This window comes from Enhydra lutris, unplaced genomic scaffold, assembly GCF_002288905.1.
Source record: "Enhydra lutris kenyoni isolate GAN:26980312 unplaced genomic scaffold, ASM228890v2 scaffoldscaffold29, whole genome shotgun sequence".
NCBI lineage: Eukaryota > Metazoa > Chordata > Mammalia > Carnivora > Mustelidae > Enhydra > Enhydra lutris.
The window spans coordinates 17,814,974-17,827,805 of NW_019154113.1; the positions used below are offsets into that span (position 1 = coordinate 17,814,974).

A 12,832-nucleotide genomic window follows, 5' to 3' on the forward strand; every position below is an offset into this window, starting at 1 on the left:
TCTCTCTCTCACTGTGTCTCAATCAAATAAATAAAATCTTAAAAAAAAAAAAAAAAAAGGAGGACTCTGCCAGTTTCTGCCAGTTCATTAGCTGCTCTTGTGAAAGGCAGAGCCTGGGACTTCTACACCATTTTCAGTGACCTCCCAGTTCTCAATGTTTATGCACCTAAAACAGCTTCAACATGCACAAAGCAAAAACTGACAGAACTGATAGGAAAAAATGGACAAATCTACCAGATAAAAAATAGTAAAGGCTCTAGAAGAAACTGATCCCACCACTAACCAGCCGGGCCTGGCTGCAGACCGCCGCCCAGCAACCGCAAAAGAAACAAAAGGGGAAAAAAAAACATGTTCTTTTGTAAAGTGCATATGGAATAGTCACCAAAATAGGCCACATTCTGGGTCATAAACTGTAGCACATTTTTTTTTTTAATTTAAAGACTTCTCCCAAGAGCCTGTGTGCACAGAGGGGCACAGGGAGAATCCCCAAGCAGACTCCCCCTTGAGCGTGGAGACCAAAGCGGGGCTCGATCTCAACCCATGAGGTCACGATCTGACCCAAAAGCAAGAGTTGGACGGACGCCAGAGCCACCCAGGCATCCCACATTTTTAAAAAATTTAAGTGATCAAAATGTTCTCTGACCAGAAAGGAATTAAACCACAGCAGCCAAAAACCCTTTCAGAAAATGTCCAAATACAATCTTTAAAAAGAAAGTTTCGAGTGAAATTCACAGATATTTTGAACTGAACAAAAATGAAAATACTGAGGCGCCTGGGTGGCTCAGTGGGTTAAGCCTCTGCCTTCAGCTCAGGTCATGATCTCAGGGTCCTGGGATCGAGCCCCGCATCAGGCTCCCTGCTCAGGGAGGGTTTTATTCAACAGCGAGCAAGCACGAGCCTCGGCAGGGGCAAAGGCAGGGACGCAGGTCTCCAAACTCGGGATCCCAAGATCAGAACCCAAGCCGAAGTCAGACATTTAACCGAGCTACCCAGGCAACCCTCACTCCCAGGTATTAATATCCGATTGGAACATGTCCACACACAAATGCATGTATGACCGCTTACCACACTATTCGTAACAGCAAAAAAGCAGAAATCATTCAACTGTTCATCCGCTGGCGGAAGGATAAACGAGTCTATCCCCGCAACACCGCGCAGCCGTGGTAGGAACACACGCGACAACAGAGACGAACCTTGAAAATGCTGCGCTAAGTCAAAGAACCCCGACACGGAAAGCCGTACGTTGTATGATCCCATTTATGTGAAACATCTAGAATAGGCAAATCTTTGAAATAGGAAAGGAGAGCGGTGATCCAGGGGCTAGCGGTAATGGGCGTGGTTGCTTTGGGGGCTTAGGAGAATGTTCTGAAACTAGATTGTGGCGATGGCTGTTGCACACCATTGAGAATGTACTAAAAACCACTCGGTTGTGTAGCTTAACACGGTGAATTCCACGGTATGCAAACAGTATAATTTTCAAATTCTATCACTGTAATCTACCATATTGATAAACCAAAGAAGAAAATCCACACGATCCTATCAATTGATGCAGAAAAGCATTTGACAAAGTCATGATAAAAACTTCCAGAACGGGGTGCCTGGGTGGCTCAGTTGGTTAAGCAGTTGCCTTTGGCTCACGTCATGATTCCAGGGTCCTGGGATCAAGCCCCACATCGGGCTCCTTGCTCAGCAGGGAGCCTGCTTCTCCCTCTCCCTCTGCCTGCCTCTCTGCCTACTTGTGCTCTCTCTGTGTCAAATAAATAAAATCTAAAAACAAAAAACAAAAAAAACCTTCCAGAACATTGGGGAGGGTATGTGCTATGGTGAGTGCTGTGAAGAATGTAAGCCTGACGATTCACAGACCTGTACCCCTGGGGCAAATAGTACATTATATGTTAATTTTTTAAAAAAGACAAGAAAAAAAGCATAGCAGGACTGAGACTGCCAGCTTAGAAATGTATGCTTGCAAGGTCAGCCTCTGGCTGGCATCTGGGAATCTGGCGCTCAGAGAGTCTCCAGCATTAGGGGTGGCTCGCTGTGCCTAGACTGCTGGTGTGGGGCGCTATGTCTTAGGCTGAACATTTGCTCCCCCGCTGGGAATTCCGTACAGGGTAAGCAAAGGGTGCCGATGCGACAGCCGCCCATAAACATTGCGTGCTGAGTCTCTAAATGGGCTTCCCGGGGGCAGAAGGCCTGCACAGACATTGCTGTATTTTCACTGCTGGAAGGGTGGGTTCTGGGTGAGCCCTCCTGTGAGGGAGGAAGCCCAAGTAAGCCTGCACGTGGGTTCTGTCAGGCTTTGCCTGTGTTCGTCTCCCTTACGACCCAGCTCTGTACCCTTACTGTGTCCCTGTAACAAAGCTCCGCTATGGGTACAGCCATATGCAGAGTCCCAAAGCTGCTAAAGAATGGCCACTAGGGGGGCGCCTGGGTGGCTCAGTGGGTTAAAGCCTCTGCCTTCGGCTCAGGTCGTGATCTCAGGGTCCTGGGATCGAGCTGCACATCGGGCGGGCTCTCTGCTCAGCAGGGAGCCTGCTTCCCCCTTCCCTCTCTGTCTGCCTCTCTGCCTACTTGTGATCTCTGTCACATAAATAAATAAAAAATCTTAAAAAAAAAAAAAGAATGGCCACTAGGGGTCGCGCTGGGGGTCTCTACTGCATCCTTTAAGTCCCGTGTCCTCTGTAAATTAGCAGGGACAGACTCTCCCGGAGGCTCAAAGAATCAAGCATAGAGGCTTACAGCTTATAGAGACTTACTAAATGAAAATAAACTTTACCTAGAATTAAAAAAAAAAAAAAAAAAACTTCCAGAAAATTAGGGGAAAAAAGAATGTTCCTTAAACTAATGAATGGCATCTACCAAAGTCAACTCACAGGTAACACACGATGACTCAAGGCTGCGTGCCTTCCCCCGGAGCTCACAAGCAAGCGGTCTACTCTCTCTACGCCTGTGGAATACGATCCCGGAACTCCGAACCAGTGCAACACGGCAGGAAGAAAGACACGACGCACAGACTGGAACGAAGACATTAAACTATCTTCATTCACAGACATCATGAGTGTATGGATTCCAAGGAACTTACAAAACACTCCCATTGGTCTAGCAAGGCCATGTAACACCAGGTTAACCTACAAAATCAACCTCATTTGGAAACACTAGCAATCAACAATCGGAAACTAAAATTCGGAAAACAGCACTTAAAATAACTCCAAAACAACAAACTAGACTTAGGTATAAATCAAAACTCATATTAGCATCTGCGGAAAACTGCAGGACACTGATGAAAGAGAAAAGCCTGAGTAGATACACGATGCCCTTGGAGGGGAACATCTGTTCTCCCCCAGGCGATCTGTACATCTAAGGTGGTTCCATTCAAAATCCCACCGGAATGTTTTTGGTAGATACAAACATGTTAGCCTCCGTTATATGGAAACAGAAACTAGAAAAGCCCAAGAATTTTTAAAAGAACCAACTCGGAGGAATCCCCCGTCTAATTTGAGGCTAGTTCTACGGCTCCCGCAACCAAGGCAAAGCAGCGTTGATTGGTGAAAGGACAGAAACAGGTCAGTGAACAGAACAGTGAGTCTGTGGGCGCCTGGGTGGCTCAGTGGGTTAAGCCTCTGCCTTCGGCTCAGGTCATGATCTCAGGGTCCTGGGATCAAGCCCCGCATTGGGCTCTCTGCTCAGCGGGGAGCCTGCTTCCTCCTCTCTCTCTGCCTGCTTCTCTGCCTACTTGTGATCTCTGTCAAATAAATACATAAAATCTTTAAAAAAAAAAAAAAAAAAGACAAGAAAAACCAGCGAGTCTACGAAGACCCACAAAACCGTGGTGAAATGGTTCCTGGAGAAGGCGCGAAGGCAAGACAGGGCCGTGTTCCCAACAGATGCTGCTGAGCCACCCGAGAGTCACACGCCAAACGGCTCTCCTTTGCCTCGCTCCTCCCAAGGCAAAACTTAGATCAAAGACCTAAACATAAAATCCAAACCAGTATTTATTTTAGAACAGAAAATACTCATGGTATTCGGTTGGGCAGAGTTCTTAGGACATCAAAAGCATCCATAAAAGGAAACAATGGCAAGTCAGACTGGAGCCACTTTTAAGACTTGGCTTTGCACAAGATACTGTTCAGAGATGGAAGAGGCGGGCTACCAACTCGGACTAAGCGTTTGCAAGTCCCGTATCTGATGAAAGGAGGCCTGTATCCGGAATATATATATATATTTTTATTTTATTTTTTTTTAAGATTTTATTTATTTTATTTGACAGAGATCACAAGTAGGCAGAGAGAGAGAGAGAGGGGGAAGCAGGCTCCCCGCTGAGCAGAGAGCCCCATGCGGGGCTCGATCCCAGGACCCTGGGACCATGACCCGAGCCGAAAGCAGAGGCTTTTTAATCCACTGAGCCACCCAGGCGCCCCCGGAATATATTTTAAAACTCCCAAAATAGTCAAAGGAAACAACCGGGGGAGGGGTGCAAGCCCTATCAGGACAAAATGTCCTGGAGCGCTGGGGTGGCTCAGTGGGTTAAGCCTCTGCCTTTAGCTCGGGTCATGGTCTCAGGGTCCTGGGATCGAGCCCTGTGTGAGAGCCTGCTTCCCCCCCGTCTCGCTCTGCCTGCCTCTCTGCCTACTTGTGATCTCTGTCAAATAAGTAAATAAAATCTTAAAAAAAAAAAAAAAAGAACAAAATATCCTATAGCGCATCTACAATGCAATGTGGTGCGGACGAGCAGATCAGAATAGAAAGTCTAGAAACAGACACGAATACATACAGAACCCAGGTACAAGATAATGGTGCCATCTCCAGTCACTGGGTGTGGACATAAGGCTTAGCTGCTTGAAAAAAGATACAGATTAGGTAGAGGGTAGAATGATGGTTGCTGGGGGTGGCTGTGTGTGGCGGGGGTTGGGGACTTGGTGTTAAATGGGTATAGAATTTCCGTAGAGAATTAAAGTCAATGTGAATGTACCTAATACCACGGGACTATACACTTAAAAATGGCTGAATGGTAGATTTTATGTTAAGTATATTTTACCACAAGAAAAAAAAAGTAGACACCACAGTCAGGAAAAATTTTTCTTTTTTTAAGATTTTATTTATTTGACAGAAAAAGAGATCACAAGTAGGCAGAGGCAGGCAGAAGGAGAGGGGGAAGCAGGCTCCCCGCTGAGCAGAGAGCCCCATGCGGGGCTCGATCCCAGAACCCCGAGATCATGACCTGAGCCGAAGGCAGCCGCTGAAATGATTGAGCCACCCAGGCGCCCCAAAATTTCTTCAGTCACATAAGTGCACACACACCCATTAACCGTAAAGGGAAACGCTGATAAAGCCGGTAGTAAGCACTTCTGTTGATCAAAGTAAGTTATTCGCAAAACACGCTGAGCATTACCAGGCACAGGGTTACGTTTAACACAAACTGGTGAAACCAAACATACCACACAGACTGAAGAGCCAGCGGGGCAGAGAGCAGTCTCCACACGTACCCATGAGGAACTTGTACCTAACATACATGAAGAACACAAATCACTACAAAAGCTGAAACAGGCTCTTTAAAACAGAAACACTCCAAATGGCCAATAAATAAATGAAAAGCCGCCCAGCCTCGCCAGTAGCGGGGGGACCAGGATGGAGACCGCCGCCTGTCCGCTGGCATCTGAGCCACTACGAACCCCACACTGCAGGGCGGGGGGCGGCTACACAGTCCTCTGGTAAGACAGCTCGGTCACCAGTTCTACTCCGAATTCTGCAGATGAACCTGGACACATGCACACGGTGTGTGACCAACAACCAGAAACAAGAATGACCACGGGAGAGGATTCTGGGAAAGGGCAGAGTAGGCCGTCCCCGTGTCCACCCCTGGACAACGACGGTGCCGCCCAACCTGCTGGATGTGACCGTTCGGGAACTCGAGTTTGCCGAAGGCCTGCCGCTTGCAGGGGAAGGCGTGGATGGTGAAAATGGTGATGAACTTGCGGCAGGTTCAGCTCCGCACCGTAGCAGCCGCCTGGCCCCCACGCTCCGCCACCCCACAGCGGCCGTCCACATCCTCCCCAGGCAGCGGGCACACGGCTTCTAAGAGTCCGGGTGGGAGAAAGGAACCTGCCCTCCAGACAGCAGGCGTCTGTGCTCTGGCTGCTGCTCTGATCACAGAGGCGCAGAAAGGCAGGCAGCCAGGGTCATGGCATGTCCCTGTACTATTCCAAGCCTGTCCCCACTCTGGTTCAAGTGCCTTCCAGGAGATTTAAAGGGTCCGTGCCTTTCAGTTCCCCCTTCATTTCTCACTTTTCGCCTTTCAGGGGGAGCCAGACATTAAAGACTGGCACACTGGGGGCATCTGGGTGATGCGGTCAGTTGAAGGTCAGACTCTTTGATTTTGGCTCAGGTCGTGGGTGATCTCAGGGTCATGAGACGGAGCCTGCTATGGGGGGGGGGCCTGCCCTCAGCGGGGGATCTGCTTGAGATCCTCTCTCCTTTTCTCTCTGCCCCTCCCCTGCCACCGCACAAGCGCACTCTCTCAAAAAACAAATACATCTTTAAAAAAAAAAAAAAAAGCCTGGCATATTCCAAAACTTCTGCATATGTGGGGAAAACCAGAAAGGAATGGCCAAGCCCAAGGAAAGGCTTAGAAAAGACATAAGAAGACAAAGTTTACACCTCAGGCTGATTCCTGGTAGAGACCACTTACATCAAAAAGAAAACAAAAATAACAAAAAAAAGCAATCCTTGGAAAGAGGGGAGAATCCAACTTCCAGAATTACCACATGCTCAACAAGAAGTCACAAGGTATACAGAGAAATAGGAAACTATGGCCAATCAAAGGAAAAAAATAAAGGCTCTGTCCCTGAAAAGTTTAATGACCGGCATATTTGACAAAGTCTATTTTTTAAAAAAGATTGTTTATTTACTTGAGAGAGAAGGAGGAGGGTTAGAGGGAGAGGAAGGCTTCCCACTGAGCGGGGAGCCTGATGCGGGGCTCAATCCCAGGACCCCAAGACCATGAGCCGAAGGCAGATGCTTAACAGACTGAGCCACCCAGGTGCCCCGGGCAGACTTTAAAACAACAGTCTTCTTCTTCTTTTTTTTTAAATAAATTAAATTTTTATTTGTTTGACAGAGAGAGAAAGAGAGACAGACAGAGAGGGAACACAGCAGCAGGGGTGGGAGAGGGGGAAGCAGGCTCCCCGCTGAGCAGAGAGCCCAATGCAGGGCTCGATCCCAGGACCCTGATATCATGACCCGAGCTGAAGACAGAGGGTTAACCCACTGAGCCACCCAGGCGCCCCAAGAAAAACAATTATTAATGTAAAAGGTAGTTTCACTGTACCTTCAGTTTGTTAACTCCAAATCTTATTTTCTACAGGATTTGGGAGACTAATGCATTTAAAAGAATTATTAGCTTATGTTCTAGGCACATGTTGTATAAAGATGTAATTTTAGGACCCTGACAACAAAGTGGTGGGGACAGAACTATAAAGGAGCAGAGTTCTTCTATGTTACTAAAGTTAAGCTGCTATAAATTCAAATTAGATTGTTGTAATTTTGATATTAAATGTAATCCCCACAGGAGCCACCAAAGAAATAGCTATAAAGTCACACAAATGGACATGAAGAAGAGATTTAAACATTTCACTACAAAAAAATCACCCTAAGGCGCCTGGGTGGCCCAGTGGGTTAAAGCCTCTGCCTTCAGCTCAGGTCGTGATCCCAGGGTCCTGGGATCCAGCCCAGCATCGGGCTCCCTGCTCAGCGGGGAGCCTGCTTCCCCCTCCCCCGCTCCCCCTGCTTATGTTCCCTCTTTTGCTATGTCTCTCTCTGTCAAATAAATAAATATTAAAAAAAAAAAATCACCCTAAACACAAAAGAAGGAATGCAGGAAATAAGGGACAAAAAAGTGATAGTGTGGAGAGAAGACAAATAGCACAATGACAGAAATAAGTCCCTCCTCATCAGTAATTACTTTCAGTGGAAATGGGTTAAATTCTCTAATCAAAAGACAGTGATTGCGGGGCGTCTGGGTGGCTCAGTTGGTTGGGCGTCTGCCTTGGCTCGGGTCATGATCTCAGGGTCCTGGGATCGAGTCCCTCTTTGGCCTCCCAGCTCAGTGGGGAGCCTGCTTGTCCATCTGCCCCTCCCCCTCGCTCTTGCTTTCTCTCTCAAATAAACAAAATCTTAAAAAAAAAAAAAAAGACAGCAATTGGCATATGGATAAAAGCATACGTACGCCTGTATGCTGTCTGCAAGGGACCCACTTAAGGTCCAAGACAAGCAGGATGACAGTGACCAGATGGAAGGGGCTGTTCCATGCAAACGGACAGCAAGCGGGCGGGAGCTCTGCCCGTATCGGACAGAACGGACCTGCCATCGTAAAGGCACAGGACTCAGGAAAGAACGCGACATAATCAACGACTCCATAGAGCAAGAAAACAAAACAATTACAAGCGTTTACACACCTAATGACAGACCCTCAAAATATGTGAAGCAAAAACCGACAGAATTGAACGGAGAAAGTTTTTTTTATCAATCAATGACGTATTATCTGTCGCAGGGGTACAGGTCCTGATCCACCAGGCTTCTAGAACACCCAGTGCTCGTTACAACACACGGGTTCCCCATCCCCTTCCCCCTCCCCTCCAGCAACCCTCAGTTTGTTTCCTAAGATTAAGTCTCTTATGGTCTGTCTCCCTCTCTGGTTCCCTCTGGTTTCATCTGTTCCTCTCTTCCGGGATGATCCTGGGAGAAACAGCTCTACAGCAACATTTGGAGACTTCAATACCCGCCCACAGTAATGGACAGAACAACCAGACAGCGGGAAACAGAGGACTCAGTGGCACTGTAACCAACTAGATCTGACAGACACGGGCACGGTCCCCTGCCCGGGAGCAGCACACCCCTTCTCAGGTGCACACGGGACAGTCTCCACAAAAGACCATGTATCGGGCCACCAATTAAGCCTCAAAGATGTCACACACAGTGATCCCTACCAACATACCAACAGTATTTCTCACAGAGCTGGAACAAGCCTAAAGTTTGCACGGGACCACAAATCATCCTGGCTAGCCGGAGCAATCTTGAAAACCAAACCCAGACCAGCGGTATGACAATCCCAGACGTCAGGTTATCTTACGAAGCTGTGGTAGGCCGAAGTACGGACCCGGCACAAAAACAGACACATAGGCCAATGGAACGGAATGGAAAACCCAGAAATAAACCCACAATGATATGGTCAGTTACTCTTTGACAAAGCAGGAAAAGAATATCCGGTGGGAAAAAGTCTCATCAACAAACGGTGATGGGAAAACTGGACAGAAACATACAACACCACCACCACTGGACCCCTTCCCTTCACCACGCACAAAAATAAATGCAAACTGGATTAAAGATCTCAATGTGAGACCTGAAACTATAAAAGTCCTAGGAGGGGGGCACCTGGGTGGCTCAGTGGATTAGGCCGCTGCCTTCGGCTTAGGTCGTGATCTCAGTGTCCTGGGATCGAGACCCGAATCGGGCTCTCTGCTCAGCGGGGAGCCTGCTTCCCCTTCTCTCTCTGCCTGACTCTCTGCCTACTTGTGATCTCTCTGTCTCTGTCAAATAAATGAATAAAATCTTTTAAAAAAAAAAAAAAAGTCCCAGGAGGGAGCACAGGCAGTGATGTCCCTCACATCATAGAACACTTTTCTAGATACGTCTCCTGACACAAGGGACATGAAAGCAAAAACAAACTACCGGGCCTTCACTAAAATAAAAAGCTTCCGCACAATGAAGGAAACAAGCAATGAAACTAAAGGACGACCTACCTCCGAAGACGATGCGCAGATGGCCAACAGTCACATGAGAAGATGCCCGACATCACTCAGCATCGGGGAGACGCAAGCCACGACCACGACGAGATCCCCTCATTCCGCCGGCACGGCTGGAACCAAAAAGACAAGAAACAGCATGTGTTGGCGAGGATGTGGTGAAAAAGGAGCCCCTCCACTGGTGCGGCCACTGTGGAAAAGAGAACGTCCTCAAAAAGTTAAAAATAGAATTACCTTACTGAGTATTTACCCCAAAAATATAAAACCATGAATTTATTTTTTTTTAAAGATTTTATTTATTTATTTGACAGATAGAGATCACAAGTAGGCAAGAGGCAGGCAGAGAGAGAGAGGAGGAAGCAGGCTCCCTGCTGAGCAGAGAGCCCGATGCGGGGCTCGATTCCAGGACCCCGGGACCACGACCTGAGCCGAAGGCAGAGGCCTTAACCCACTGAGCCACCCAGGTGCCCCTAAAACCATGAATTTAAAGGGATATATGCACCCCTATGTGTACAGTGGCATTATTTACAAAAGCCCGAGGGTCCAATGATAGATGAATGGATAAAGAAGACTGGGGGGGGTATATGGAATGGAATATTACTCAGCCACGAAAAGAATGAAATCCTGCCATGTGCAACAACATGGATGGAGCTAGACAGCACCAGGCTAAGTGACCTAAGTCCTTCAGAGGAAGACAAATCCCACAGGATTCACTCATATGTGGATTTTAAGAAACAAAAGAGCCAAAAGAAAAAAAAAAAGACTAAGAAAGTGACTCTTAACTGTAGAGAACAAGCAAACAGGTGGTTATCATGGTAGGCGGGAGGGGGGTGTGCAACAGGTGAAGGGGATTAAGAGTGCGCCTATCAGGTATCAGGACCAGCACGAGTAATGGATGGAATTGCTCAGTCGCCACACCGAACACCCAAAACTCGTACTCCACTGTGTGTTAACTATCCTAGAGTTAAAGTTAAAAACTTATTAAAAATAAAGATATCATACACATCATCCTCTCTGACCACAGCAGGATGAAATTAGAAATCAGTACAAAGAAAACTGAAAATTCACAATATTGAGGAAATCAAACGATACATTTCAAGCAACCAATGGATCAAAGAAGAAACCACGGGGTAAATTAGAATACAGAGACTAATGAAAATGAAAAAGAACATTCCAAAACGCATGGGCCGCAGAAAAAGTGGTGCTAAGGGGATAATTTATAGCTATAAATACTCCCAATTAAAATCAAGAAAGAGGCGTGACTGGGTGGCTCAGTCATTAAGCGCGTCGGCCTTCGGCTCAGGTTATGATGCCAGGATCCTGGGATCAAGCACCACATCGGACTCACTGCTCAGCGGAGAGCCTGCTTCTGCCTCTCCCACTCCCCCACTTGTGTTCCTCTCTCGCTGTGTCTCTCTCTGCCAAATAAATAAATAAAATCTTTAAAATCAAGAAAGAGGGGCACCTGGGTGGCTCAGGAGGCATCTGCCTTTGGCTTAGGTCATGTTTCTCCCTCTGTCCCTCCACGCCTCCCCCCTGCTCATATTCTCTCTCACTCTCTTGCTTGCCCATGCTCTCTCACAAATAAGTAAATAATGTCTTTAAAAAACAAAAAATAAAAACAAGAAAGATCTGAAGTCAACAATCTAATTAAACTTAACTAGAAAAAAGAAAAAAAGAACTGAAGCCAAAGCTAGCAGAAGGAAGGAAATAGTAAAGAGCATAGCACAGATAAATGAATTGAGAATTGAAAGACAACAGGGAAAAACCAATGGAACCAGAAGCTGGTTCTCTGAAAAGATGAATAATATTGACAAACTTTTAGCCGGATGGACTAAGGGAAAAAGAAGACTCAAATGCCTAAACTCAGAAATGAAAGTGGGGACATTACCACTGATTCTACGGAAATGAACGAGATTTTAAGAGTACTATGAAAAATTGTATGCTAACAAATTGGATAACCTCGATGAAATGGAAAAACTCCTAGAAACACAAAACCTATAGAGACTAAATCACGAACAATCTGAATTACTATAACTTACTATAACTACTAAGAAGATTAAATCAGTAATCAAAAATCACCCAACGAAGAAAAGCCCAGGACCTGAAGACTTCCCTGGTGAATTCTACCAAACATTTAAAGAACTACTACCAGTACTTCTCAAATTTTTCCAGAATATTTAAGAGGGGGGAATGCTTCCCAACTTGTTCTATGAAGCTAGCATAACAATGACATCAAAGCCAGACAAAGATATTACAAGGTAACTACAGACCAATATCCCTTTTGAACATGGATGCAAAAATCCTCAGCAAAATACAAGCAAACAGAACTGAGCAGCATTTTAAAAGGATTACACACCATAACCAAAGGGGATTTATTCTTGGAGTACCAGAACGATCGATGTAATACACCACATGAACAATATGAAGGGGAAAAAACCCCACATGATCACCTCAATCAATGCAGAAAAAGCATCTGACAAAATTCAATACCCTTTCATGATACAAACACTCAATAAAATAGGAAGGAAACTACTTCCCCATAATAAAAGCTATATATAGAAAACCCAAAGCAAACATAATAGTGAATGGTGAAACACTGAAAACGTTTCCTTTAAGTTCAGGAACAAGACAAGGACGCCCACTCTCACCACTTCTATCTAGCACAATATTGGAAGTCCTAGTCAGAGCCATGAGGCAGCAAAATAAGTAGCATTCATATCGGAAGAAAAGAAGTAAAACCATCTGTCTGCGGAGACTATGACCTTACATATAGAAAATCCTGGCATCCACAAAGAAACTGTTGGAGTAAATGAATTCAGCAGAGGAAGAGGATACAAAGTCAGTATACACAAAAAAAGATGCATTTCTAGGGGCGCCTGGGTGGCTTAGTGGGTTAAGCCTCTGCCTTCGGCTCAGGTCATGATCTCAGGGTCCTGGGATCGAGTTCCGCATCGGGCTCTCTGCTCAGCGGGGAGCCTGCTTCCCTCTCTCTCTCTCTCTCTCTCTCTCTCTGCCTGCCTCTCCGTCTACTT

At 46.3% G+C, this 12,832-nt stretch overlaps 1 protein-coding gene across 2 annotated transcripts in view; it reads right to left on the reverse strand.

Annotated features, from left to right (window-relative positions):
* Positions 1-17: 17 nt before the first annotated feature.
* The window catches only part of LOC111152717 (RCC1 domain containing 1), a 22,446-nt gene continuing 9,631 nt past the window's right edge, over positions 18-12,832 (reverse strand). For both annotated transcript variants that reach the window (XM_022511298.1, XM_022511295.1), the window contains 2 exons: positions 9,795-9,910; positions 18-37 (listed from right to left, as the gene is read on the reverse strand). In XM_022511298.1, coding sequence (XP_022367006.1) covers positions 9,894-9,910 — 17 coding nt within the window. In that variant the 3' untranslated portion in view covers positions 18-37; positions 9,795-9,893. The remainder of the gene's footprint in view (positions 38-9,794; positions 9,911-12,832) is intronic.